The sequence below is a fragment of the Gobio gobio genome, assembly GCF_949357685.1.
Source record: "Gobio gobio genome assembly, chromosome: 24".
NCBI classification, from domain to species: Eukaryota; Metazoa; Chordata; class Actinopteri; order Cypriniformes; family Gobionidae; genus Gobio; species Gobio gobio.
In genome coordinates, this window is record NC_137120.1 from 28,203,694 (window position 1) to 28,231,381 (window position 27,688).

At 39.5% G+C, this 27,688-nt stretch overlaps 1 protein-coding gene across 2 annotated transcripts; it reads right to left on the minus strand.

Annotated features, from left to right (window-relative positions):
• Positions 1-4,307: 4,307 nt before the first annotated feature.
• mcoln2 (mucolipin TRP cation channel 2) lies at positions 4,308-27,587 on the minus strand. 2 transcript variants are annotated; one of them, XM_079808273.1, is made up of 14 exons: positions 27,413-27,587; positions 26,268-26,427; positions 24,554-24,727; positions 20,665-20,818; positions 20,502-20,580; positions 20,307-20,403; positions 17,720-17,819; positions 17,320-17,432; positions 17,022-17,171; positions 15,686-15,787; positions 15,402-15,524; positions 12,474-12,680; positions 10,919-11,061; positions 4,308-5,314 (listed from the first exon to the last, which is right to left on the minus strand). In XM_079808273.1, the coding sequence occupies exons 1-14, from the start codon at positions 27,460-27,462 to the stop codon at positions 5,278-5,280; spliced, it is 1,689 nt and encodes a 562-aa protein (XP_079664399.1). In that variant the 5' UTR covers positions 27,463-27,587; the 3' UTR covers positions 4,308-5,277. The 2 variants fall into 2 exon arrangements, with proteins under 2 accessions (XP_079664399.1, XP_079664398.1); XM_079808272.1 differs by having other exon boundaries at positions 5,062-5,303.
• Positions 27,588-27,688: the final 101 nt, after the last annotated feature.

Here is a 27,688-nt window from a genome sequence, read left to right on the forward strand (position 1 = left end):
GATAGAAACAGAAAACATTATATAAAAGGTTTTAAATTGATTTGCATTTCAGTAAGGGAAATAAGTATTTGATCCCCAAGCAAAATATGACTTAAGCCCTATTCGGACGTGATTAGTTTAACAATGGGAGGTGGGGGTAAAGTAATTTTACCTCAGGACGTCTGTAATATTAATGGCCAATTCGCACGGGATAAGACATCTCAGTAAAACTAGCAGAAGTGGGAGGGGTAACTCGCTTTACGCACCACAGTAACCTCCTTGTCGTATGACGTTGCTTCCTGTTATCACGTGAGCAAACAAGCCAACAAGAAAAACGCGAAACTGGAGCAGGGAGGAAACGCTGTGTTTAATCTCGGAATATTAAAAAAATCTTAAATAACATTTTTATATTATATGAATATTACAAAATATTCTGATGTAATGCTAAAAGAAGTGTTGTGCCTCTTAGAAGTGCTTTCAATCTTCTTTTTGCTTTAAATGGTATGCGGAAAATACTGGAGGTTTGCCACAGAGTTGTCCCACCACCTACAACGCAACCGAGTGCTGTTTCAAGCGCCTCCATGCTTGCAAAGCGCGCCAAAAACTACTTTTAAAAAGTAAATGACGGAATTTTACCGTACATTTTTTATAGCGGGTCTATTCGAACAGGATTAGTATTACCCGAGGTCAATTTTCCAGACCTTTTTAAAGAAGGTAAAAGTCTCTGTAATCTTTACTGACATTGTCCGTAATGATTACCGAGATGGCACATTCGGACGGGACTAAAATCACAGAGAACCTCTGGTAATAATTACTTTACCCCCACCTCCCCATGTTAAACTAATCCTGTCCGAATAGGGCTTTACTTGGTGGAGAAACCCTTGTTGGCAAGCACAGAGGTAAGATTTCTTGCAGTTGGTTTGCACACATCTCAGGAGGGATTTTGTTCCACTCCTCTTTACAGATCCTCTCTAAATCCTTGCTGTTTCATGGCTGTCACTTGTCAACTCGAAGTTTCAGCTGGAGACTGGCTAGGCCACTCTATAACCTTAATGTGCATCATCTTGAGCCACTCCCTTGTTGCCTTGGCGGTATGTTTCGGGTCATTGTCATGCCCATCAATGACCCAAAGAGCTCAGTTTTGGTTTCATCTTACCACAACACTTTCTCCCAGGCCTTCTCTGAATCATTTAGATGTCCATTAGCAAACTTCAAATGGGCCACATGTGCCTTCTTGAGCAGGTGGAAATTGCAGGCGCTGCAGGATTTCAATCCATTGTGGCGTAGTGTGTTACCAATGGTTTGTTTGGTGACTGTGGTCCCAACTGCCTTGAGATATTCTGTCTCTATATGTTACAATAACCCTGCCATAAAAAATTATAGACCCTTCAATTCTTTGTATCTGGGTAGATAGACCAGGTACACTACAGATTTTATGTCTGGTTTGGGATTGAGTTTCATTTCTTTATAGAAAGAAGAAGTGAAGCCATCATCCTAGAGACCAAGTGCTTCTGATTTAATTAGTTTTTGAGGTAAAAAAAAAAAAAAAAAAAAAAAAAAAAAGCTCCTTCTGAGGGCAGAGCCTACAACACTATAACTTCTATAAATCTCTTTAAACCATTAAAACATTTCTATAGACTATTAATTTAACAGTTACACTATGTTTGGTAACACATTATTTTACAGTGTCCTTGATACACGTGTAACATGTAGTTCCTGTAGTAATAACTATAATTATGCATGATTACATTCAAATAACCCTAAACCAAACCCAAATTCTAACCATAACCCTATAGTAGGTACATGCAGCGAATTAATATTACTCAGTACTTAAATGTATAATTACACTTTAACAAGGAAACCCTTTATTTTAGGGTGCCCTTGTTACGGTGTAATTATACATTTAAACTAATATAGTAATATTAATTAACTACATGTGCTTACTGTCAGAGTTGGGGAAACTATAATAAAAGTAATGTGGCACAATATAGGGTTACTCTCTAGAAAAGGTAACTAATTGCATTACTTAGTTACTTGTGTTATGAAAAGTAACGTGTTACATCTCCTACATCTCACCTGGGCTGGGCTTGTTAGTTTTTTTTTAAATAACAACAAACAAGTTCTATTGGCAAATGTAAAGGCCCTTTCAAAACAAAAGTGAAATGAATAAGGCCTGCGTTCACACCAGACACGAATGAAGCGTTTCGCACGAGTGATTTACATGTTAGCCAACCAGGAGCTTGCTCTAGTAGTGACAACAATGAGGAGAAAATCATATGAAAATCATATGGTTTCATATATAATTATCACTGTAATAAAATTAAATGACATGAAACGCAACCCAGTCGCTGTTAAATGCAAGTTTACGTATGATCAATAATACAAAAGTATAAGTAAAAGGTATAAGAAGCTATACATGAAATAAAGCAAACAATTCAGTCAAACATTCAAAGTCAGTGCTAGTAGGCTACAACGGTAACGTAAAGTTAAATAGCCTAAAATGAAATAATAGAAATTAAACTTCACTCTGCCCTCAGCCTAAACGATTTGCCAGGGAACAAATGATAGATCCAGGAGACCAAAGATCGCCCGTTACATATAGACGAATTATAGCTCAAGACACCACAGAGACATCAGAGCCAGCGGCAAATGTCTGAAGGACTAGCCGAGGAAAGGCTGCTCTAGCGGGGTTAATGAGCGCGGAGCGCCGCTGATCGCCCGGATCTCACAACTCCGAAAACGCCAGATAAAATGTTCAAATAGGCACTATTTTATATATAAACCACAGATTTGAGCTTTAAACAACTACATTATCGCCTGAAAAAGTCTTAAAACTACGTTTAATCACACATTAACAGTAGTATTTTAACAAAAAAGACATTAAGTGTGAACACAGCCCATGTTAGCCATTTTTCAACGAGACAAGCCTGGCAGAAGCCCCTTCCATGATGCGAATTCACGTCTGTTGTGAATTAAATGTCAGACGCGAATGAAGCGAATGTCCAGCGCGAGTGAAGCAGCGAATGTCACGCGCGAACGAAGCAGCGAATGTCCCGCGCAAGCGAAGCGAGTAAACTCAAAATGTTCAAGTGTCCAACTACGCGCGAATAGCATGATTTATTCGCGTCATTCACGTCCGGTGTGAACGCACCATCAAGCTGAAGGACATATAAATTCATGCCTGTATTAGCCTAGAAATCTTATCTAGATGCACCCTAGCGGCAGCAGATATAATTTGCAGCCAGGGCATCTAGCAACTCTCCGTTCGTTTGCGAGCTGGAAAAACCAAACTCTAGTCAGGCCAATCACATCATGTATAGAGTCGGTTGGCGGGCTTAACATAGAGTTGAGGCAGTTCCGCGTGCTACTTGTAAACAAAGAAGCTGGAGTTAAGCTTTTCTTTGAGAAAAGAACGGCATTGAAGTCATTTCTTAGAAAAGGAAGATGATGTCGGAGTTTTGCCTACCGGATACGGCAAAAGTTTAATCTATCAACTAGCTCCGCATCACCTTCTTCGTTGCTCTGGTTGGTTGTAGCACTATCCTATTGTGTGCAGAGGGAATTTGAAAGACAAACGTTAATCCCGCCCCTCGGATTGAGCCCTGCCAATGGTGAGTTCCCAGACCCAACATCTTGATGTGGGTCTGGCTTGTCAGGCTACGCCTGAATAGTAGAGTAAACAAACATTTCTGCTATTCTGGATTGCTGCGAAAGAACGTTCAACACTCTTACTTCAGCAGTAAAAACAATAAAATGAAACGCAAATGTGATGTTTATATGAATGGTTTGAATTGGGTAATTTCCATTTCACTGGTTCTATTCATTTTAAGGAATACTGAATCCATTTTTGTTCAAGTGAGATGAGAGAAATCAGGAGTATGCATTTACAGTGTGGGGACAGAAGAGCTGTCAGACAATAGAGTATATGAGAAACAAAGCAACTTGGGTTTGAAAAAAGTAACAGATTACTTTAAAAATGTCCAACAAAATATCAGTTGCTTTACTAGTTACTTGAAAAAAGTAATCTGATTACATAGAGTTTGGTTTAGGGTTAGTTGCATGCAAGTATGCATAATTATTCCTATGTAACCTATAACAGACACTGTACAATAAAGTGTTGCCATTTACTCAACACTGTTACTCAACATTTAATATTTAATCAAGAAAAGATGCCTTTTCTAATGTATTTTGCTTATGAAAATTAAATAAAGTTAAATAAAAAAAATAAATCAGTATCTGGGCACACAGACCAGGTAAATTACAGATTTCATGTGTGGTTAGGAATTGAGTTTCATTTCTTATAAAAATGAAGAAGTGGAGCCATCATCCTAGAAACCAAGCGCTTCTGATTTAATTGTTTTGTTTAGGTCAAAAAAGCACCTAGGGCAAAACTCTCTCTTTTAACAACCCCAAAAAAGCATGTCACCATGTTTCTAGGTTGCATTTTAACATGATGTAATATCTACTTTTACTAAACCAACAATGAAACCCAAACAAGAAAACTGCACACACATAAAGGACATCTTTTAGTTTGCAAATACAAAAAGTTCTTTTATTATCTTTCATTCCCTCACCCCAGGCCCTTCTCCCGGTGAGCAACATGCTTACCAAGCAAGTCACGTAGGAACTCGTCTGCCTTAATTGTGGGATGATAGGCATAATGAGATGTGATTCGCTTCATAAAGTAAACCCATTTCCACCAAGACAAAAGTTACCTCAGCTATGAGTGAACAAAGCATTCTCAGCAGTCCAGTGTTGCACATACTGTACACGTCGCAATAACTCCTTACACACTCCTTGAAGCACAATAATAAGAGGCTTTATCTTCAAACTATTTAGCTGCAAATGTTCTAAATGCCTTTGAGGAAACATGCCAAAGGGCGGATATAAAATTCAAACACGAATGTGTAATTTGAAGTGATTCTCTAATGTAAAACATGGGCAGACAATCCAGATGACGCATAAATAATACCATTAAAAATATTTCCTCTAGTTTACAACATTAAACACGGATAATTTTACAGATTGCACATCAATATGCATCAAAACATCTTCTGTGCTTGCCATTTGACCCTCTTTTTTTGCTCTTAATTGCATTGTAGTGCACTTAAGATATGATTCGGCATTTACCCGTTTTCTAATGCAGGCCTTACTGGTTTCTAATGAAATTGGCAAGCTCTGGCTTCCTGTGTAGTACATGAACCATGAGCGGTAAACATTGTCAAACAATCTTTCCCTGATTAAGCTGCAAATCCATTGCAGTTTTCAGTAGATTCAACGCGGAATCATTTGCAGCGATCAGCTGATGAGAATGATGGTGTCGTCTTTGGGAATCCTGCAAAAGGGCACAAATTAAGGTATATCGTCGTGAGTTGTATAAATATAAAATACCATCGGAGTTATAATAAAAAAATGTCCTGGCTAATCCAAGCTTTATAATAGCAGTGAATGGCAGCCCCAAATTTGAAGCCCCAAAAAATGCATCCATCCATTATAAAAGTAATCCACACGGCTCCGGGGAGTTAATAAAGGCCTTCTGAAGTGTAGCGATACATTTGTGTAAAAAGTTAAAAGTAAAATATAAAGTAAAATATCTAGCTTCTGGCAGACTGCCTTCCGTATTCAACTTACGAAGAAAGTGTAACGCCTCTCGCAGGTCAAAACGCTTATGCTACGTCTGACGTCATCGTCACGGCAGTTAGGCTTTCTTCGTAATTTGAATATGGAAGGCGGTCTGGCGGATATTTCACTTTATAATAATATGGATATTTTTCTTACACAAACACTTCACTTCAGAAGGCCTTTATTAACCAAGTAATTTAAGTAATTTTGACGTGACAAAGCGGTTATATTTAAGTGGCTGAGCGATTTACTTTTTCATTAGCCTCCTCATTGACAGCATAATTTTGTTAATTCACACTGATTTGCAAACGCTCACGAAAACGTCTAAGGTTACGTATGTAACCTCTGTTCCCTGAGAAAAGGGAACGAGCGCTGCGTCTAGCTGACGCTATGGGGAACGCCCTCAGCGTGACTGGTGTCTGAAGCTACTATCGAATCACGGCAAAGTCTTTGACCGACGTCAGTCCATGACGTCATCACCATGCGACCCGGAAGTATATAAGGGTGCTGTGCCAACACAGATACATCTCTTTTGTCTGAAGGGACTGTATGGGAGATAGGCCCTGAAGCATGGCAACGCGACGCAGCGCTCGTTCCCTGTTCTCAGGGAACAGAGGTTACATATGTAACCTTAGACGTTCCCTTTCGAAAGGGAACTCTCGCTGCGTCTAGCTGACGCTATGGGGAACGATATACCAACGCCGCCATGCTGAGGGGAGTGTCTGCCCATTGGCAGTGACAACTGTCAACACAAGTAATTCATAGAAAAACCTGAGCGACTCCCCCTCAGGTCACTGGGCTGACAGTGACAGCACTCCCTACGGTCATAGCCCAAGCTATGAAACTAAACGGAACCCTAACGCACTGCGTGGGGTCCCATCCAGACAGCTCGAAGGCCCGGGACCACTACTTCCACAGAAGGGGTCCCTTTAAGGGAATGTGGCTAGGGGACCCGAAGGAACCCCAGCCAGTCACTACTCGGGAAACCAGTTCTCCTGAGTGCCACCAGGGAGGCCTGACCTGGTGCCCTAAGTGTTATGGACACTTCGGTTTGGTCAACCCTGTCTGTTCAAAAACAGAACCTCTGGAAGGTGCCCAGGGGGCATCCAAACTAAGGGACTGAAAAACTGGCAGTCCTACTTAGCCCGGAACTCAGAGACGGGTTATCCAAGAGAGCAATACTCAGCGTAGCGCTTTAGAACCCTTGCTAGCGAGGGGAGTCTGCCTGCTCAAATCAAGGATCTACCAGGTGCTTGTGTTTCAAAGCAGTAGAGAGGCCGAAAGGGCCTAAGGACTGATCTAACAGGGAGTGACCACAATCTGGGAGCTCACCTCAGGGAGGCCTAGTAAGGCCTTAGAGTTAACAGCAGGCCTTCAGGGAGGCCTGATGAGGCCTACAACCTGCCTCTGGTAGTGATTACAACCTGAGAGCTCACCCTCAGGGAGGCCTAATAAGGCCTTACAACTAACAGCAGGCCTTCAGGGAGGCCTGATGAGGCCTACAACCTGATACCCGGCAGGCTAGCTGTCCCGATGCGCACATCGGTACATACCTCCAGTGAGGCCTGGTCGAGGCCTTCCAACTGAAAATGCGCCTTGTTCAAGAGGCCTACTGAGGCCTACAATTGACAGCCGACCTTCAGGAGAGCGTAATTGCCCCTTTTTAACCTGATAGCCAGCTAGGCTAGTAGTACCTTGATGCCTCAGCATCGGCACCTGCCTTACTGGAGGCCTGATAAGGCCTACCACTGTCACCGTACTCTTGAATCGGTGCAATCCTCCAGCGAGGCCTAACTTTAGAGGCCTGCTAACTGGGAACAAACATATTGCAAAATGTGGGTTGTAGTAATATTAGACCCTACGGCTCGTCTTCATGGAGGCCTGCTGAGGCCTAACACATGATAGCTACCCATTGCTATGGGGACCCGTTCCAGGGAGGCTTGTAAAGCCTACAAGCTGTACGAGTTTCGCAAAGACGAGAAATAACTGCCAGACAAACAAACTGGCTGCTACTTAAACCAACGACTCTCAATGAGAGGAGGCCTCCGATCCAAGTGGTGCACAATCAAAGGTGACGGTGCCTCAGCAACGCGCCTCCTTCATCCACATCCCAACTGACGCCGCAGCGCTCAGTCGTAACGGAGACAAACTAATCCAACCTGCAGTGGCTTAGGGAACCGAAGACACATATTAACCCTAAGCGGTAGACAAACACTCCATTCTATCAGAAAAATGCGCTACCGCCTAGTAATCCGCAAACATTTCAAAGAAAAGAGCGCCAACCTAAACACTACTCTCAATGAGAGGAGGCCCATTTTCTGATAACCATGCGCGGTGGCCAACCTGGCGCCATCTTGACCAACCAGGGAAAGCCAAACACACGCTCACCTACACAGCCCAGAGTCTGGCGCTGTGCTAAGCCAACAAACAGGGGAAAAACAGTTCTCTCTGATGAATACCCAACTCTATACAGGAACCTGGGGTCCTCCATGGAGGGGGGGCACGAGAGGAGACGCTAGCCCTCTGGTCCTCCCTACGGTCCTCAGACCGTGAAAGACCAGGTCCCGCTCTGCCTGGGTGGGGGCGCAGATCTCAGCGGTAGACATGTCTTAAATGCCGCTGAGCGCGCCTTCGCCTCCCTGAACTTTCCAACCACCGCCTCAACGGAGGTGCCGAAAAGTTCAGTAGGCGAAACCGGCGAATCGAGGAGAAAGCCCTTCTCTTTCTCCCCGATATCAGCCAGCAGGTACGCCTGGTACGCCTGCAACACCGCCATCGTGTGCAGGGTCGCACCAGCCTGACCTGCTGCCGCGTACGCCCTGCCATTCAACCGCGAGGTAGTTTTCAGCGGTTTGGATGGCAGAGATGGAGCTCTCAGCGTCGACGCCTGCCCAGAGACGAGATAGTTCGCAAACGTCTCGTCTATGGGAGGCATCGACACATACCCGTGCTTACCCATTCCCTCGACATCAGCGAAGCTTGCCCGCTGATGTCGGTGAATGCGGGCAGAGAACGGGTTCTTCCATGCCGCCTGGACCTCAGTATGCAGGTGCTGGTGCAGGTGCTCATCTGAGGTGCTGGTCTATGACCGGGGAGAAATCGATCGTCGAGCCGTCCACGAGCGACTTCTCCCCCAGCGCGCCGCCAGGGCAGCCTCAGCCTGTCCGTAGCGCGCTCCATAGCATCCAGCAGCTCGCCATACGCGGGACAGGGTGGCTGAGAGGGTCCAGGCTGGTCCTGGTCGCTATTACCATCCTCCTCAGCCATCTCCTGCCATCTCCCACGATGTGCGCCGCCGCTCCGCCTCAGCGCGAGCGTGACTCACATCGGCAGCCCCAGATGTTGTGCCCTCTTCCCTCGAGAAAAGGGCCAGACGAGAACGGAGCGTTCTCACGGGGAACTGCTCACAGTTTGCACAGGCAGCTCCCTCGAGAACTGCCTGTGCATGCTCTTCACCCAAGCAATAAACGCACAGAGTGTGTGTGTCTCCTGGTGTCAGAAACCTCTGACACGGGTCGGCACACTTCCTAAAGCTTTGCTTCTTCTCTGTGCGTTTCATCTTCCTCTTTGTAATATCTTACCAGATCCGCAGATACCGCTTCAAACAAACAGTCCCTGAAGACGAAAAAGTTGTATCTGTGTTGGCACAGCGCCCTTATATACTTCCGGGTCGCATGGTGATGACGTCATGGGCTGACGTCGGTCAAAGACTTTGCCGTGATTCGATAGTAGCTTCAGACACCAGTCACGCTGAGGGCGTTCCCCATAGCGTCAGCTAGACGCAGCGAGAGTTCCCTTTCGAAAGGGAACAAGAGGAGGGATTTATCATGTGAACCAATCATAACGAGACGGATGCATTGCCTCCTCTCACATGATTTTTCCCCATTCATTCATTCTCAATTACCCCCCACCAAACCCACCGCACACTTTAGGGGTTCTGTTAAAAGTCAATGGGCTCATTTTAGAAAAATGAGTATACACTTTTTCAATGTCACATTTTGTAATATTTGAGTTGTTTATTTTATAATATGGATTTTCTTATCCAGGAAACGGCTCCATATATTCGCAGGTAGATATTCTGAAACGGTCTTTGAAACAGTTGCTGTCATCTTTAAACCAACTTAAAAGTACAGATTTTAGTTGTAATAGTTTTTCAGTGCAGATTTTGGTTGCACAGCCTACAGCCTTTATCTGAATGTGTTTGGTTGCAGTTTCCATAGGAAGTGAAAGAAAAGATTCCTGAAGAAACGCGAAGAGAACTTTGCAGGTAAGTTTCATGTTAAATTAGGTAAATTCTTTAGGTAAAGTCCCTGTAGGACTTAAAGTTAGTTTGTTAATATTTGTATTCAGCAAGAACACATTCAATTGATCAAGAATATCAAATAAAGGCTGTTCTTTATAGCTTTCTACTCATCAAAGATTCTGAAAAATATGCATCACGGTTTCCACAAAAATATTAAGCAGCACAACGTTTTTCAACATTGAATGATTTCTGAAGGATAATTTGACAATGAACAGTAATAATGCAAAAAATTCCAGTTTGCATCACAGGAATAAATTACATTTTAAAATATATTAAAATAGAAAACAGCTACTACCTTTTAGGAGGTTTTACTGTATTTCTAATTGTATTAAATGTAACCTTGGTCAGCATTAAAAATAAAACAAATGTGGCCAATTTAAATATGACATGTATAAAAGGGGTGATAAAAGAAGCCAATGTAGTCTGAATCTCTTAGACAACCGAAAACGACAAGTTTTCTAATTTCCGAGATGAAAAGATATGGAAATTCTGGTCCACTTGTAGAGCAGGAACACCAGTTGTTCTAATCTAAAAAACAATTCAGTCCCAATGTACTGTAATGTCCATACTAAAATCCAGCATAAGTGTTTTTTAACCTGATATTTAGACACAGCATCAAATTATAGCCGGGCTTCCCCTCACATCTGACACTCAAGCAAACAATGAATGCTCTTTGTGGAGACAGTTTCGCGTTCTCGCATTGCAAAACAGCTAGAGACTAACAAGACAAAAAGCTCTAGCAAAATCTGCCAGAGGAAAAGAAGCGCAGAACAATAATGGGCATCATGAAGAGTTTCTAAACTCTCATTTGTTTATCGTTTCTGCAAGGCAAGGGGAAGCCTACTCGATTTTTTTTCCCCCACAGAGAACATTTCTCTGTAATCAGCACTTTGCTGGGTGTGTCCGTCTTTCTCTCCCACCACTAATTCCATTTCTCATGCCATAGTGGGCTGACCTCAGCTCTGGAGGAAACACTGCTGCCCTGCAGCTGATGTCTGGGATTATATACTGTACCTTTTGCAGCAACACAGCATAACAGAAGGGTGGACGTTCTCGTCTTCACCGCACTCCTGCTGCCCCTGGAGGGGGAAGCCCTCCTTCTGCCCCATCAGAAACCGCTGGAGCTCTGTCATGGGGAAGCCTGTCGTTTGGTAACCCTAGGCAAAATGAAGAAATTGATATGAAGCGCTACAAACAAGTATAGCATGGCTTGCTTTGTTGAATTTTACTAAGTGTAATGCAGTACGGAAGAACTTGAATATAAATAATATAATATTCAATTAAAGGAAGGATCATATAGAAATGTAAATGTCACCATTTACTAACTTTAATGTTGTTCAAACTTATTTTTTGGCGAAAGACTAAAACTACAAATTCTGGTGGTATAAAAAATAAAGCAAAGCAAAACCAAACCAAACCAAACCAAAAAGCAGTGCAAAAACAAAACAAAAAACGGACAAAAACAAAAAAGACGCAAAGCAAAACAAAAAAGCAACGCAAAAAAACAAACAAACAAAATAACCAAAAACAAACAAAAAGCAGTGCAAAGCAAAGCATAGCAAAATCAAAAAAAAGTTAAGCAAAAAAAGCAAAGCCAAACAAAATGCAGTGCAAAACAAAACACAACACAAAAGCAAAGCAAAACAAAACAAAAAAAACAAACAAAAACCAAACAAAAAGCAGTGCAAAACGCAAAGCAAAACAAAAAAGCAACACAAAACCAAACAAAAAGCAGTGCAAAACAAAACGCAAAGCAAAACCAAACAAAAAGCAGTGCAAAACAAAACGCAAAGCAAAAAAGCAACAAAACAAAAAAAGCAAAACCAAACAAAAAAACCAATGCAAAACAAAAAGCAAAGCAAAACAAACAAAAAAAAAATCAACAACTTAATTTGCCTTTTCGGTTAATTAAGTGCATCATCAGGGTTTTTAAAGTGCACTTCTTCTGTATGAAATTTTCAGTGTGAACACACTACTTGCACTATTGATACTACATCTTAAAGCTGCTGTCCATAACTTTTTTGTGTTCAAGATTTACAAAAATTATATAATGAGAATGTACAACATGAATCGATTTTCCAAACCGTGTTTTTGTCTTACCATGAATCATTATGGTACACTTATAATAAGTGCTTATATTGGGACTATTTCAGACCAGACTGGTAGGAACCGCTGTGGAGGAGCAGTCCCTGCGTGACTCGCCATAGACATAAACAGAGAGTATTAAGTAGCTCCGGCTGCAATGTTCTTCCGCAAGACGCATGCAGTTCTGTTTATTAACCGCTGGAGCGCAAAGTTACGGACTGCAGCTTTAAATGTATTCGTTGTAATCATAATTATTAGTCTTTTTTTATATTTTTGTGATTATTGATTTGAATGAAATTTGGATAGTAGAAAAGGGCTAGGAAATAATAGGATGAAGAGGGGGGGAACAAGATTAGGAAATGTTGCAAGCTTGATTCAAATTCACAATGTGTTAAAGCATGTGAGCTAAACACTAAACCATGCGAAATCCTAGAAATTAGTCACAGTATCTATAAAAAAAAAACTTTTATCAAGTTGATGGTACCTTGATGGTCTCGTAAGCATCTGTGATGAGGGCGATGAAGAGGCTGAGCACCATGTAGATGAAGAGGGAGATAAACGAGTAGAGATATGCTCGGCTGAACAGCCACACCATTGTGTTCTTTTGTCCAAACTCAGCAAACGTAGGGAACATGTCGTCCCCGTTGACTAGGGAGAAGAGACACTCTGCCACACGACTCAGACCTTCAAACTGACCCACATATAAGAGAGATGGGAGGAGAAAGGGAGAAGACATTTGGAGTAAGTGTGCATGAGATCAGTGCAAAATACTGACAGGTGGTATTAGAGAAAAAAAAATACATACAAACATAGAGCATCCAGAGAGTATTCACAGTGCTTCACTTCACATTTTGTTATGTTTCAGCCTTATTCCAAAATGGATTCAATTCATTATTTTTCCCTCAATTCTACAAACAATACCCCATAATGACAACGCGAAAGTAGTTAGTTTGAATTCTTTGCAAATGTATTTATTGTTTTAAATCAATCACATGTACACATAAGTATTCACAGTTTTTGCCATGACACTCAAAATTGAGCTCGGGTGCATCCTTTTTCCACTGATCATCCTTGAGATGCTTCTACAACTTGATTGGAGTCCACCTGTGGTAAATTCAGTTGATTGGACATGATTTGGGAAGGCACACACCTGTCTATATACGGTCCCAAAGTTAACAGTGCATGTCAGAGCACAAACCAAGCCATGAAGTCCAAGGAATTGTCTTTAGACCTCTGAGACAGGATTGTATCGAGGCACAGATCTGGGGAAGGGTACATAAAAAATTCTGCAGCATTGAAGGTCCCAATGAGCACAGTGGCCTTCATCATCCATAAATGGAAGAAGTTTGGAACCACCAGGGCTCTTCCTAGAGCTGGCCGCCTGGCCAAACTGAGCGATCGGGGGAGAAGGGCCTTAGTCAGGGAGGTGACCAAGAGCCCGATGGTCACTCTGACAGAGCTCCAGCATTTCTCTGTGAAGAGAGGAGAACCTTCTAGAAGAACAACCATCTCAGCAGCACTCCACCAATCAGGCCTGTATGGTAGAGTGGCCAGACTGAAGCTACTCCTCTGTAAAAGGCACATGACAGCCCGCCTGCAGTTTGCCAAAAAAAGCATCTGAAGGACTCTCAGACCCTGAGAAACAAAATTCTCTGGTCTGATGAAGCAAAGATTGAACTCTTTGGCCTGAATGGCAAGCGTTATGTCTGGAGGAACATCCCTACAGTGAAGCATGGTGGTGGCAGCATCATGCTGTGGGGATGTTTTTCAGCAGCAGGAACTGGGACACTAGTCAGGATCGATGGAAAGATGAATGCAGCAATGTACAGAGACATCCTTGATGAAAATCTGCTCCAGAGCGCTCTGGACATCAGACTGGGGCGAAGGTTCATCTTCCAGCAGGACAACGACCCTAAGCATACAGCCAAGATAATAATGGAGTGACGAGCTACTGTAGCTCAAATTGCTCAAGAAGTTAATGCTGGTTCTGATAGAAAGGTGTCCGAATACACAGTGCATCACAGTTTGTTGCATATGGGGCTGCATAGCCGCAGACCAGTCAGGATGTTCGTGCTGACCCCTGTCCACTGCCGAAAGCGCCAACAGTGGGCACATGAGCATCAGAACTGGACCATGGAGCAATGAAAGAAGGTGGCCTGGTCTGATGAATCACGTTTTCTTCTACATCACGTGGATGGTTGGATGCGTGTGCGTTGCTTACCTGGACTATGGGAAGAAGGCAAGCCGGCGGAGGCAGTGTGATGCTTTGGGCAATGTTCTGCAGGTAAACTTTGGGTCCTGCCATCCATGTGGATGTTACTTTGACACGTACCACCTACCTAAGCATTGTTGCAGACCATGCACACCCTTTCATGGAAACAGTATTCCCTAGTGGCTGGGTCCTCTTTCAGCAGGATAATGGACCCTGGCACAGAGCAAAAATGGTTCATGAATAGTTTGAGGAGCACGAGTTTGAGGTGTTGACTTGGCCTCCAAGTTCTCCAGATCTCAATCCAATCGAGCATCTGTGGGATGTGCTGAACAAACAAGTTCGATCCATGGAGGCCCCACCTCGCAACTTATAGGACTTAAAGGATCTGTTGCTAAAATCCTGGTGCCAGATACCACAGCACACCTTCAGCGGTCTAGTGGAGTCCATGTCTCAAGGGGTCAGGGCTGTTTTGGCAGCAAAAGGGGGGCCAACACAATTTTAGGAATATTACATCATAATGTTACACCAATGTTGTATATATAAGAGAGATTAAAAAAAAAAGGAAACAATTTATATATATATATATATATATATATATATATATATAAATTGTTTCCTTTTTTTTAATCTCTCTTATCAGTATATGGCAGTATATGCTAACTTTATATACAAGTTAGCATATACTACCATATAATGATAAGAGAGACTAAACATTTCAGACCAAGGAAACAATTTGATTTATTAATTAAAGACAATCAAGGAAACAATTCATTAAATAGATGGATCTTTAAATATATACATGCTAACATGTACTGTCATTTATTGTTCATAAGTAAGACTTAAATCTCAAATCAAGGAAAATGAATTTAATTGAATTCATTAATTATAAATATATTAAGTATTATGATAAGTTATATATAACATAAATAATATAATATATAAACTGTTTAATACTTCTATTATATTGAATTATTTATTAAATATATAATATTAATACATTGATGTATTAACTAAATAGATGGCTCTTTAAAAATAAGCAGGTATGTACTGCCATCTACTGTTCAAAAGAAAGACTACATATCTCAAATCAAGGCACAGTATATTTGTACGTCACAAAGTATACAATACAGGCTACAAACAATTACAGATTGGGTATTTTTAATTATTTGTTTTATTAATGTATTCACTTTCTGTTGGTACCTTCTCATGGTAGGGCCCTAGAACAATCCATCCACAGAAGGTGTAGCCTAGGTAGATCATTCCTGCACAGCAGCAGAAGCGCAAGACCTTTGGAAAGGCAGCTCGCATAGTGAGGATAAGCACCTGTGTTATCATAATAATAAAAAAAAAACATTTTAGGGCCATAGTAAATTATTGGTCTTGCATAATCAGCAAATAAATGTACACATGTACTTAACCTTGGCAAGCTTGCCATTACATTTATATTGGTGTTCCTAATGTGATTTTTATGCAGTTTGACTTACATTATATTTTTCGAAGTATCCCAGATATCTTATGACGCCCACCCAGACCATTAGAGTTGATGTTCCCAGAAAGATGCTGCACACATCATAGTTGGTCAGACTCTGGAAGGAAAAATGAACAGGGATGACTTTATTAGCATTGTAAACGTAGGCCAAACTTGCCATTCCATGCAAGAACAAAGTAAACATTACATAAAAATAGTTATTCAAAATAAATTATCCTCCAACCCAGACCCAAAGTCCACAGACTACTAAGTGCGTGTCTCTCAAGAAACTCAGAACTGCAAACTCTGTGCAGCTGTTTAGAGCAACATGATTTTTTGTATTTATTTTAAGTTTCCAACTAAAAAAGAAACACAAATCAAATGAATTTGATTATTAAAATTGTAAGGAAAATTAATTTCCTTACAAAATAAATAAGCAAATACGTTTTGATTCCTCTAAATGTACTTGCTTTCCCCTCTAAAAAAATATTTTTAAATAAATAATGAAAAAACTAAAAATAATACAATAAAAATAAGTAATAAAAAATATTATATAAAATAATATACCCCTCCAAAAAAACAACAACATAATTTTAAACAAACAAACGAGTAAATAAAATAAATAAAAATACTAATATTTCTGCACAAAAATCAAATAATTTTTTTTATGAAAAATAAGCACATTTCCCCTTTTAAATGTACTTTGCGAATTTAAAATAAATAAATAAACAAACAAGCAAACAAAATAAATAAATAAAAATACTAATATTTCAGCACAAAAATCTAATTTTCATGATCAATAAGCACATTTGCTCTCAAAATATAAACTAATAAAATAATAAATATACTAATATTTCACCCCGAAAGGTTCACCACAAAGGTTTTTTTTTATTTCCAAACTAACAGAACTCTTAAATATAAAAAAATATATATTTTCATGAAAATTAAGCACATTTACCCTCCAAATTTAAATTAACTTCCCAAAAAATCTAATTAAATAAACCATTTAAAATCAATTAATTAATTTATAAAAACATACTAATAATTCACCCCAAAACATTTCCCCTTCAAATTTAAATTGCTTTACAAACAAACAATAAATAAATAAAATATTTAATTGTATAAAGTGTTTAATACAGGACTTTAATATAATATGTTGATTTAAATAAAAGTAAGTACTGTAAGTACAAGTAATGACAATTTCATTTGATTCTGGAGGTTGGGTGGTAAATTCACTCATAGACACAATAACAACAATTACTGTCAGCATTTTCTGAATTTGGGGAACTACAATATTCTCTGCAACATTTTAGATTATGTGGTGATCAAACACATCGGAAAAAGAAAAGCACCTTAGCCTGTATTTCCATTTTTAGTATCGATCCAATGATGGCCATAACATCACTGACGATCACCAAGATGTACCAGCCGTTTAAGAACTCCCCCTGGTCATCTTCGCACACTTTATGATCATAATTCTCAAGGCAGAAGCTAGAAAACCGCTAGAGAGGAAGGAAGTGACACATGACAGGGCACAAAAATATCAGAACGCCATGAGTTCACATTGAGTCACTTTAACAGAACATCAAAAATAACTATAATGTTGATGTATCAGCATTCAGTAATATACAGATTTGCAGGCTGGTTTACCCGAAGTAACTTCACAGCAAGTATAATGGAGCGTGTGCAGAGCACTGCAGATGTCAGACAGATAACAATAACAAAGCCATCAAAGATCAGGAGGTAGTGTGTGTTCTTCTGAGCTGAAAAAGACAATAGCAAACCATCTGAAGTCCACATAACTTTAAAAACTTCTTACAATTAATCACTGACCTTAAAGGGATAGTTCACCCAAAATATCCATATTTAGAACTTAACAAACTTTAATCTCTAACTTCCGCTAACTGTCGTATGTGCTCCGATTGTATTTGTCTGAAAGAAGAATGTCATATACACCTAGGATGACTTGAGGGTGAGTCAATCGTGGTAATTTTCATTTTAGGGTGAACTATCCCTTTAAGCATTCAATAGTTGATGATTTTTCACATACCAGTTCCTGAAATATTCCAGTTTTTGCACACGCTACTAACATCATCAAAATCAAGAGTCAGTTTCATCTTCCCACTATGGCAACTGTTATCAAAGACAATCTGCAAATAATCAAAAGGGATTTATTAAGTAATACAAACTAAAATGGATAATATTTTTTAACCCTCTGGTGCTCTTCGTTTAGGGGTTGCGTTGGTTGTCTTCCCGGTCATAAGTGACTGGACACCTAAAAATTAAACTTCCTCCACCCCAGTAAAACCAACGCAATTTATTTTTCTTCAATAATATTTTTTCTTTTTAATTTTGTATTTTGAGATGATTTGATGGTATTTTTTAATATTTATGCAATAATTATGGTCTATTTTTGCCATTGAAAATTATAAAAAATAAAAAATATTGTAATTTTTTTTTTTTTTTTTTTAATTATTGCAGTATTTCAGGTCAAAATAGAGACTAGGCCTTCAAAATATTTTTTTTAAAAATATTTTTTAAAAATATTTTTTTTGAAGGCAGATTAGCGCCCTCTTTTGGAATTATTTAAGAAATCATGCAACCATGGGTGTAATCACTAGAGGTCTCTATGGAGAATTCTCTAGTTCGGTTTTGAAAACATTTAATGATTTTTTTTTTATGGATTTGAATATATATTTAAAAAAATCTCAGACTATTTATTATAAAGTTTTAGATTTTTTTCTTTTTTTTGTTAGAAATAGATTTTTTTCTGTGAATTTGTGTTTTTGCTGATTTCCCATTCATTTCCTATGGTGTCATTTTTGACCGAAGAGCAAACTTAGCATGCTCGAATCATGCCCTCAATTTTTTTTTGTGTTAACATACCTAATGCCAGAAAAGTCACCAAGTTTCATATCATTCCGATGAAGCTGTGATTTTAAAAAATTCCAAATGTGGTTCATAGGTTCAGTTTTTCATAGGTGTGTGTGTGTGTGTGTGAGTGAATGTGTCAATATCACACTCTTGATGTTTTAGACTAGAGTGTCACCCCTTTACTGCGGTGTACTTTTTTCAGCATTGTGGCTGATTTGTAGATTGTACACACACAAATTCTGTGAATTTTTGTGTTTTTGCCAATTTCCCATTCATTTCCTATGGGGGTCCTTTTTGACCGAAGAGCACAAGTGGGGGTATTTTTTATACGACCACTTAGCATGCTCGAATCATGCCCTCAATTTTTTTTGTGTGTGTTAACATACCTAATGCTAGAAAAGTCACTAAGTTTCATATTTTTCCGATGAAGATGTGCTTTAAAAAAATTTAAAATGTGGTTAATAGGCTCAGTTTTTCATAGGTGTGTGTGTGTGTATAAGTGTGTGTGTGTGCATGTGTGTATGAGTGGATGTGTCAATATCACACTCTTGATGTTTTAGAGTGTCACCCCTTTACTGCTGTGTACTTTTTTCAGCTTGTGGCCGATTTGTAGATTGTACACACAAATATTCAGTGAATTTTTGTGTTTTTGCCGATTTCCCATTCATTTCCTATGGTCGGTAATTTATGACCGAAGACAATGAACGCTACTTTTTTTGTACGACCAATTAGCATGCTCGAATCATGACCCCAATTTTTTGTGTGTTTACATACCTAATGCTAGAAAAGTCACCAAGTTTCATATCATGATGAAGCAGTGATTTTTAACATTTCAAAACAGAAAATTTTCCAGTCAGAAATGACCAAAGAGCACCAGAGGGTTAAAGATGACCTATTACGCCATTTTACAAAGTCTTGATTTAGTTTTTGGGTTCTACTAGAATAGGTTTTCATTCTTTAAATGTTCAAAAAACAATTTTTCCACATATTTGACTGTTGCAGCACCCTTTTTTCCATAATGCTCTGTTTAGTTCCGGTCTCTATGAAGCCCCTCCTTCTGAAAACCGCAGTGTGCTCTGATTGGTTGGCTGGACTACTGGGCTGTTTTTGGTCTCTTCCAGCTTCCTTACCATAACCATGAGTTTCAACACACTACTAACTAACCAGGCCTCATCAGCTTTTTTGTGAATGCCTTAGGCAGGAATTATTTAAAATGACGAATATTGTGATGTGTTTGTTCCCGGAAGAAAACTCAAGACTACCATCGAGATGTTTGAGGGAGTTCAAAAACATTGTGCACTGATATAAACCTGATATATATGGTTGTATCAGTATACCAGGTTAACCAGTAAACCAGGTTTATATCAGTAAACCTGGTTTACTGATATAAACCTGTGAAGAGACGGCTCGACGCCTGTGAAGAGACGACTCAACGCCAGCGTTGTTATGGCCTAAATTAATACATGATTGATTAACTTATTCTAACATTTTTCTTTAACATTCTCTTTCTAACATTTTTCAATGTACATTTATGAAATGCACTTTCTGTAAAGCTGCTTTGAAACAATGTGTATTGTGAAAAGCGCTATACAAATAAATTTGAATTGAATTGAATATAAACAATAACTCCCTTTTGAGTAACTGAGCTTTGTAACTTTCCAGACCTTTTTTTTGTCCTCAAACAGCAACATTTCACACTAAAGAAAGCTGAAAATGTAAAAAAGCATAATAAATCCTTTTTAAGATACCAAAATGGACCTTACCTTCACAAAAAATGTGTAACAGTCAGGGAGCTCATGCGAACGGACAGTTTGCAAATTGATTCCTTTGAGCGCAAAAGTGATCTCAATCTCAACAAGCCTGTATTTCAAACAAAACCATAAGGCATTGAAAACATTTTTCTGGATAAATTTGACTATTTTTTAAATGTTTTAATTATATAATTTAGGTTTACTTACCTATAGAAGTCCAACTCAAAAAATGAAGCGTTGTTCATTCTCCATGTTGCAGCAGACTGGATATCTAGAGTCAAGCAAACTGGAAAAGACAAGAATGTACAGTTTAGGCACAAAAATATGATTTATAGGCTACAATATTTACATTTTTTGTAAAATGTGTAACCTGTTTCAAGCTGGGCGTCAATATCATAGGAGTCCTCAGGCGGTTCCACGCTGCCTCTCATGTAGCTCTTCTTACAGATAATCATGGGCAGAAACTTTTCATTCTCCTCAGCATAACTAATGGGTCCTACAGACAGGTTTCGTAACTGGGAATACTGTTGAAGACATGGATAAATGTTACATTGAGTAAGTTTTAACTTTAAATTGCCTCACATACAGCACTTTTGATAAATATGTTTAAAATTGCGTACACTTACATGACATGAGGAGACTAATAAAAGCCATTTTATTTGTACATGGAGAGGGTCGCCTCATGGGGACAGACATTTTGAAATCACATGACGAACTAAATACCATTTACTTAAAGTGTCTGATGATCGAAAATTATTCAATTTCTCTCATGGCGGACTGGTCTGATTCTTTTTAACAAAGACGAATAAAACCTTTTGCTTTCATGTGATGCTTCATCCAAACCACTAGGTGTACTGCATTCACATAATCGTTCACGCCGCGTTCACACCAAACGCTAATAGAGCGTCAAAATCGCATCTGCTGCGTCTAGTTGGACGCTTGAACATTTTGAATCCATTCGCGCGAATGAATAAATCGGGTGTTTGAAGCGAAATAGATGCACGTTCAAGGCGCTGCAGGAGAAATGTGTCATAAAACACCACTCTGCCTCTTTTTTCATTTTCATAAAAAAAATATATAAACATTAATAGGTACACAAATGTGGTCCAGGCAATGCTCTACATTATCTTCACTGCATGTTTATTTAAATATCCTAAAGATATTTATATAGATTCAAGACACCAACGATTAACCGTTAGATCTACACAAGACAAATTATATCTCATGTTTAACCACAGCAGAGACGTTCGAGCCAGAGGCAAACGTCAGAAGGACTAGCCGAGGAAAGGCTGCTCTCGCCGGGGTTAATGAGCACTGAGCGCCAGGTGATTGCCTGGATCTCACAACTCCAAAAACGCAAGATAATTTTTTTTAAATAGGCACTCTCTTTATAAATAAACCACAGATTTGAGCTTTAAACAACTACATTCTCACCTGAAAAAGGCTTAAAACTCAATTTTGTGACACAATAACAGTAGTATTTTTAAATTATGCAGTGTTTCTCATCACGTCACTTTACCATGTGACAGCAGCAAGCAGGCTCCTGATTGGTTAACGCAGCACAAATTGACGCCAAAGTTCAGATTCTTCAACTCGGGCGTCAGACGCGAATTCGCTTCACACGTGTAAATGCACAAAAAGCACCACTCGCGTGTAACGCGCGTATCGCGCAAGGCGCTCAATTCGCAGCAAATTTGCGCGAATTGGACACACGAACGAGGCGGAATCGCGTCCATCGTACCGGGCAAAATTGGCCTTTCACACAGAACGCGGCAACGGCACCGCTGCGCTAAGAAATCCATTCATTTCAATGGCTTGCGCCGCGCAAGGACAGTTTGTTGCTGCGTCGACCAAAGCGCACGCGCAGCGTAGCGCACCATTGACGAGCTTGCGAGCATGCCGCGGTCAAAGTTAAAAATATTTCAACTTTTGCCACAGTGCTCTGTGACGATTACCCGCGCAGCCAATAGAAATGGTGCATCGAAACAAGCACGGAAAGCATAATGGATGAACAGTTTTTAAAACTCCGCCTACTTTGCTCTGGGCAGCAAATCGCTTTGCATATGAAGGACTTCGCTGAACCCAGTGGCCAGCGCAGCGCATTCTGCATCCTGTGTGAAAGTCCCAAAATGCGCCTATCGCGCCACGGGACCTACAGACGCACATCAACGCGTCTTTACATTGAATTAACATTGAAATCACTCGCTTCAGACGTTTGGTGTGTACGCAGCATTAGACTTGGTATTAAGCGTTTCTATGGCAACCCTATCAACAAAATGAATCTGCAGTGGTCAGGTGGTTGATATTAAAGCCACAATATTTAATTTTTCGCCGCTACAGGTCGCTTATTCAAAATAAAGGCCTAGCTTGATGACGCCTGGATTTCGCACAGCTTTTATTATGCCGCAGACGACGATTACACTTTTTCTGGTCATGCATACACAGCGCTGTTTGATCATATTAGAAACATTATTTGAGTCTGTTGAAAGTTATGTTGTAATGTTACTCAGTACGTTCGCTTGGCGGCTACTATTAGACACTTGTTGCACACTGCAGTAAGCTAGATCGATATTAGGCGTGGTAAAACATGTTTTCTTGATTTTACCTCGAGTACCAAGATAGTTATAAGGGCTGTGCGATATTGAAGAAAAATGTGATATGCGATATCCTTTTTAAATAATGCGATATTCGATATGCGATACCATATTGCTTTAAGTGTGTCTAATCTATTTCTTTCCCCAACTGATATCTTTCACTTAAAGCATAACTGACTGTGTTTACATGAATACTCATCAAGACAGCCATTTTGACATAACTGTGTGTGTAATTGACAGTTCGAGTGTGTAACAAGACACGAAAAAAAGAACGGCTTGTGCGCACGTTTCGGTGTGTGTGTCAGACAGCAGACAGCGCGAGACAGCAAGGAGTTGTTTTTCGCAAGTTATTGCATTTAATAACTCTTTTTAATGTCAAGCAAGTCACATTAGTAACAGTCATGTGCTCAGTCTATTCTCTGCTATATGCATCAACCTAAAACGTACACTTTTCACAATGTTGAAGTAGCCCATTAAAATCCTTCAGATATTGCGTGCCCTTGTGTACATTTGCGATATTTCGATATATTGCGCAGCCCTAATAGTTATATAGTGTTGAACTATATAACAATGATTCGTTTTCTGTCAATGAATGTATACAAACAGTCGCTCACCTGTCTAATAAAACACATAATATATTGAAGTGGCTTTGGTGTTTCCATGGTTTCTACAAAATAAAACGGAACTTGAGGGTAACGTGGCAGGTATGATGTCATTGATAGACGACGCACGGACACGGTTCGTGTCCTGGATAAATGGCTTATTTCTCTGGATTTAAACATTCTTGGAAACATTTGGAATAAAGCAAGTACACAATAAAAAAATATATATATAACATTACTGTAGTGGTTTTTGGATATTTTAATCAAAAAATCTTACATATTGTGCCTTTAACTTTTTTGCTCCCCAGCCACTGTGGTTAGCCGTTTTCAAAAATTACTAGCCACTCAGTATTTTCACTGGCCACAATTTTGACATCGATACCATGGGGAAAAACTATCATATAGATATTTGTAATATTATATTATAATTTGACAGCAGGTATATTAGGATGCTGTCACTTTAAGACCTGACGCACGGATCCATTATACTGTTACACATGCACTTTCTTTCTCAACTGTTTACCTTAAGTTAAAACATAACTGACTGTGTTTACATTAATATTTGCCAAAGCCGACATTTTGACATTATTTTGTGTGTATTTGACTGTTAGCGCAATAAGAAGCGATTCTAGGTGTACTCAATTTAGTACTGAGAGGCGGCTTTATGTGCATGCACTTTGGGTGTGAGCACAAAATCTGCAGGAAAGAGTAAAATTGTGCGTAAGTGCGTGCACATAAAACCACCTCTCATAAAGCCACTGCAGTGCAGTGCAGTGCAGTGCAGTGGCTTTATGCAGTATATATTACATATAAAATTCAGCCCGCCAAATTGGCTACTAGGAGTGACTGAGTTACATACTACTGCTGAAATACACCCGCGTTTGGCAGGTTGAAAACTTGAGGGTTAGTAAATGACAGAATTTTTGGGTGAACTATCCCTTTGAAAAAGAAAACTGACCGGTGCACAAACAAAATTGCATTTAACATAATTAATGCTAATAATGTAATGGAAGGTTAAACAAACGTTGAGGAAAAGCAAGATGTACAAAAAGCAAATACAAACCTTATCTATGACATAGTATAAACTATCATACACATTCTGTTTGGTGTAGACAGCAATACTGTAGTCATCCTCATCCACACCACTGTAGCCCATAAGAAACAAATTCTTAAAGGCCATCAGGTTCTCCTCCTTGTAGGACACCACAAGCTGGTTATTCAGTCCAAACAGTATGAGCTTTGAAATAAACAGAGGTGTTTTCATTCTGGCTGGTGGAACATTACAGATTTGTATGTAACTTTAAGGAAATTATTTTAAATGCTCATTTACAAAAGACAAAACTACCATGTTTAGTCACATAATGAAAAATCCTTCAAAAAGTCAGAGAATGTTCACATTGAAAGCTGAAGTGTATAATTTCTAGACCAAATGAAAAATAGTTGCTGCGTCCCAATTCACCTACTTGTACTACGACCTAAAAGTATGTACTCTTTTTGTGAAGCAAAAGTACATACTTTTGAGTGTGTAGCAGAAGAGTAGGCAAGCTTTGGGACATACTACTTCGTCATCTTTAACGGACTCGCTTAGTTACATGCACCCAGTCACATCTTCACAGTTAAAATCCTCCACATTCAATTTAATTTCCTACCATATCGGAGAGAAATGTAGTCGCACATTGATCTGCCACTTGTGGGTCTAAATGCAGAGACTCCCCTCATGTGTTTGCAGTTTGAATATAATGATGCATTTAAAAGTTAATGGCCAAACGTATCATTACAAAAGTTCACAATGCTGCTGCAGGTGAAATATAATGTGGATAACATTGAATAAATATCTTTTCGTCAGGTTAAATACTCATAATTGATCACTCAAACCCCTTTATCTAAACCGCTCTACTTAACTGTAGGACTAACACATCTTTCATGTTTGTAGTTTTTAAACACTTTTTATCCGCATTTGTAGTTCTAACCGAATGCTCGTCCAACTCGCAATGGGTTGTGGGCAGTATCAGCCGTTAAAGTGGCCCTGTCCCAAATGGCACACTTCAAATGCACTTTCGGTCTAGTGGACTTACAATGGTCCACGAGACCGTATTTGTAATTTCTCTCAGAAGGGTGCTCGCGAGCGCCCCCTTTGTGTCAATATGCGCCCTTCTTCCGTAGTAGTGCGGGTTCCGCAGCGGACTTCTTTCCGACAGTCAAAATGTCGTTATGTCATGAAAGTGCGGACTCGTAGGAAGACCGCAAGGGTTTAGGGTGCCATTTGGGACATGGCCAGTGTGCGTCGATCTGCACTTCGAATTCTGAACGGAAATAGAAGACCATCCGGGTATCTTTGGAATACTCTTTTCAACATACTACAATTTGGGACATACTAAATAGTATTCGAAAATATAATTTGTATGGATTGTATGTGAATTGGCACTTAGCAAGTGACTGTGTTCAAACAGGTTCCTGACCACACCCCCCTGCCTTCCATTGGTTGAACAAACAGATAGCCACACCCCCAATTGACACTATTGGTTGAACCACTATTGCTTGGGTGCGTTTCGTAAAAGCATCGTTAACTAACTATGGTCGCAACAAGTTTCATTGATTTTTGTTTGTAAAAACATAACGAACCCCTTGTTGTGATTTGCCCACAAACTATTTTTTGTTTGGTTTTGATTTGAAATTGGTTTGTCTCAACAGCTGGGATACAAAAATTTTTTGTTTAAAAAGAACACACAATTACACATTTCAGCTTAAAAGCAAGCAGGTAATAAGACTATAAATACCTGGAGTGTAATCATGAATATTTTCAAAATTTGCACTGCTAGTTTCCATGGTAACTGTCGCCGAGTTCTGTACTTCTCACAAGGGCTCATGAAGTAAAACCTCAGGTCATCTCTCAGTATCTCTTCTGTCACGGGATCAGTGGACATGGATGTAGAGACGCTATATTAAAATATACAATATATATCTGAATGAAGCAAAATTCTGCAGAAAACTTTTTTCAAATTTATGAAATAGATAAGTAGGTTAAGGAAAAGTAGCTAAAACAAGTTAAGCAGTTTTAATAAGGCCTACTTCATTATTCTAAATTGTAAAATAGTAAATAAAAAATGAGACGTGTCCAAAAACTGTTATACAATATTATTAGACAGCACACATACATCTGCAAGATGTCTGGAAAGCATCTGGAGAGCATCTGCTGTGTACAAACATCTGAGAAACGTCTTTAAGATGTCGGTTGTACATACATTCTAAATCATAAACATCTTAAAGACATTTTCTAAACGTCTATTTAACATCTGACAGGAAACGTCCTAGAGACATATTTGCAGATAAGCAAACACTCAAATAGACATCTCTGAGATGTGCTATCATTATAGAACTTTTAATAAACATTATATACACTTCTTATTCAGATGTGTGGATATTGCATATCCTACTGAACATACGGTTTGATAAGTGTGTTTTGTGACACGTTACAAAAATGTATTAGAGCACAAGCAGATGATAAATCAACTTTGTGACACATTACCCATGTGACAGAGTTCTGTTTAGGATGAGGAAGATAGAAGGGGTCAATGAACAAAAACGGAAGGGGGGGGGGGGGGGCTGTGCATACACGTTTCTTAAATTTTAACTGAGCCTTTATAAATAATTGCTCAAACTTGCACTACATTTACACTACCAATGCAAAGGTTTAAGTCCAAGGCTCTGTTTGTCAGCTCAACAGCAGTTGACAGTGCAGCTACTAACATACTGACTTTAAGAGTAAAACACAATAAAGTTCACTTTTAAAAAATGTCTTTGCAAAAACACAGTTAGAACGTTCAAATTCGGATTACAGTGTAACTTTGGAAATTATAGTTGTTTAGTTCCCATGCAAAATGATTATAGATAAGTATTTCAATAAACCTTTTGTCAAACTTACCTTGACATGTCAACCCTGACGCCCTGGCAGTAACTATCAGACATTTCCATGACACCTGTTATCTAAAACAAAACGCGTTTCCCAGCCGCAAGCGGTCCTTGATCGCTAAATTACTAAATAACCTTGCGTTAAACGTCACAGCTGCTACACGTTGAACAGCGCCCATCGACCAATCAGGAGCGAGGAGGTTTCCCGGTGGGCGTGACTTGCTCGTTCACTGACTTGAGAAACGTCACAAAGGTTCGATTGAGGAACTAGTACGGACCTCAGAGTCTC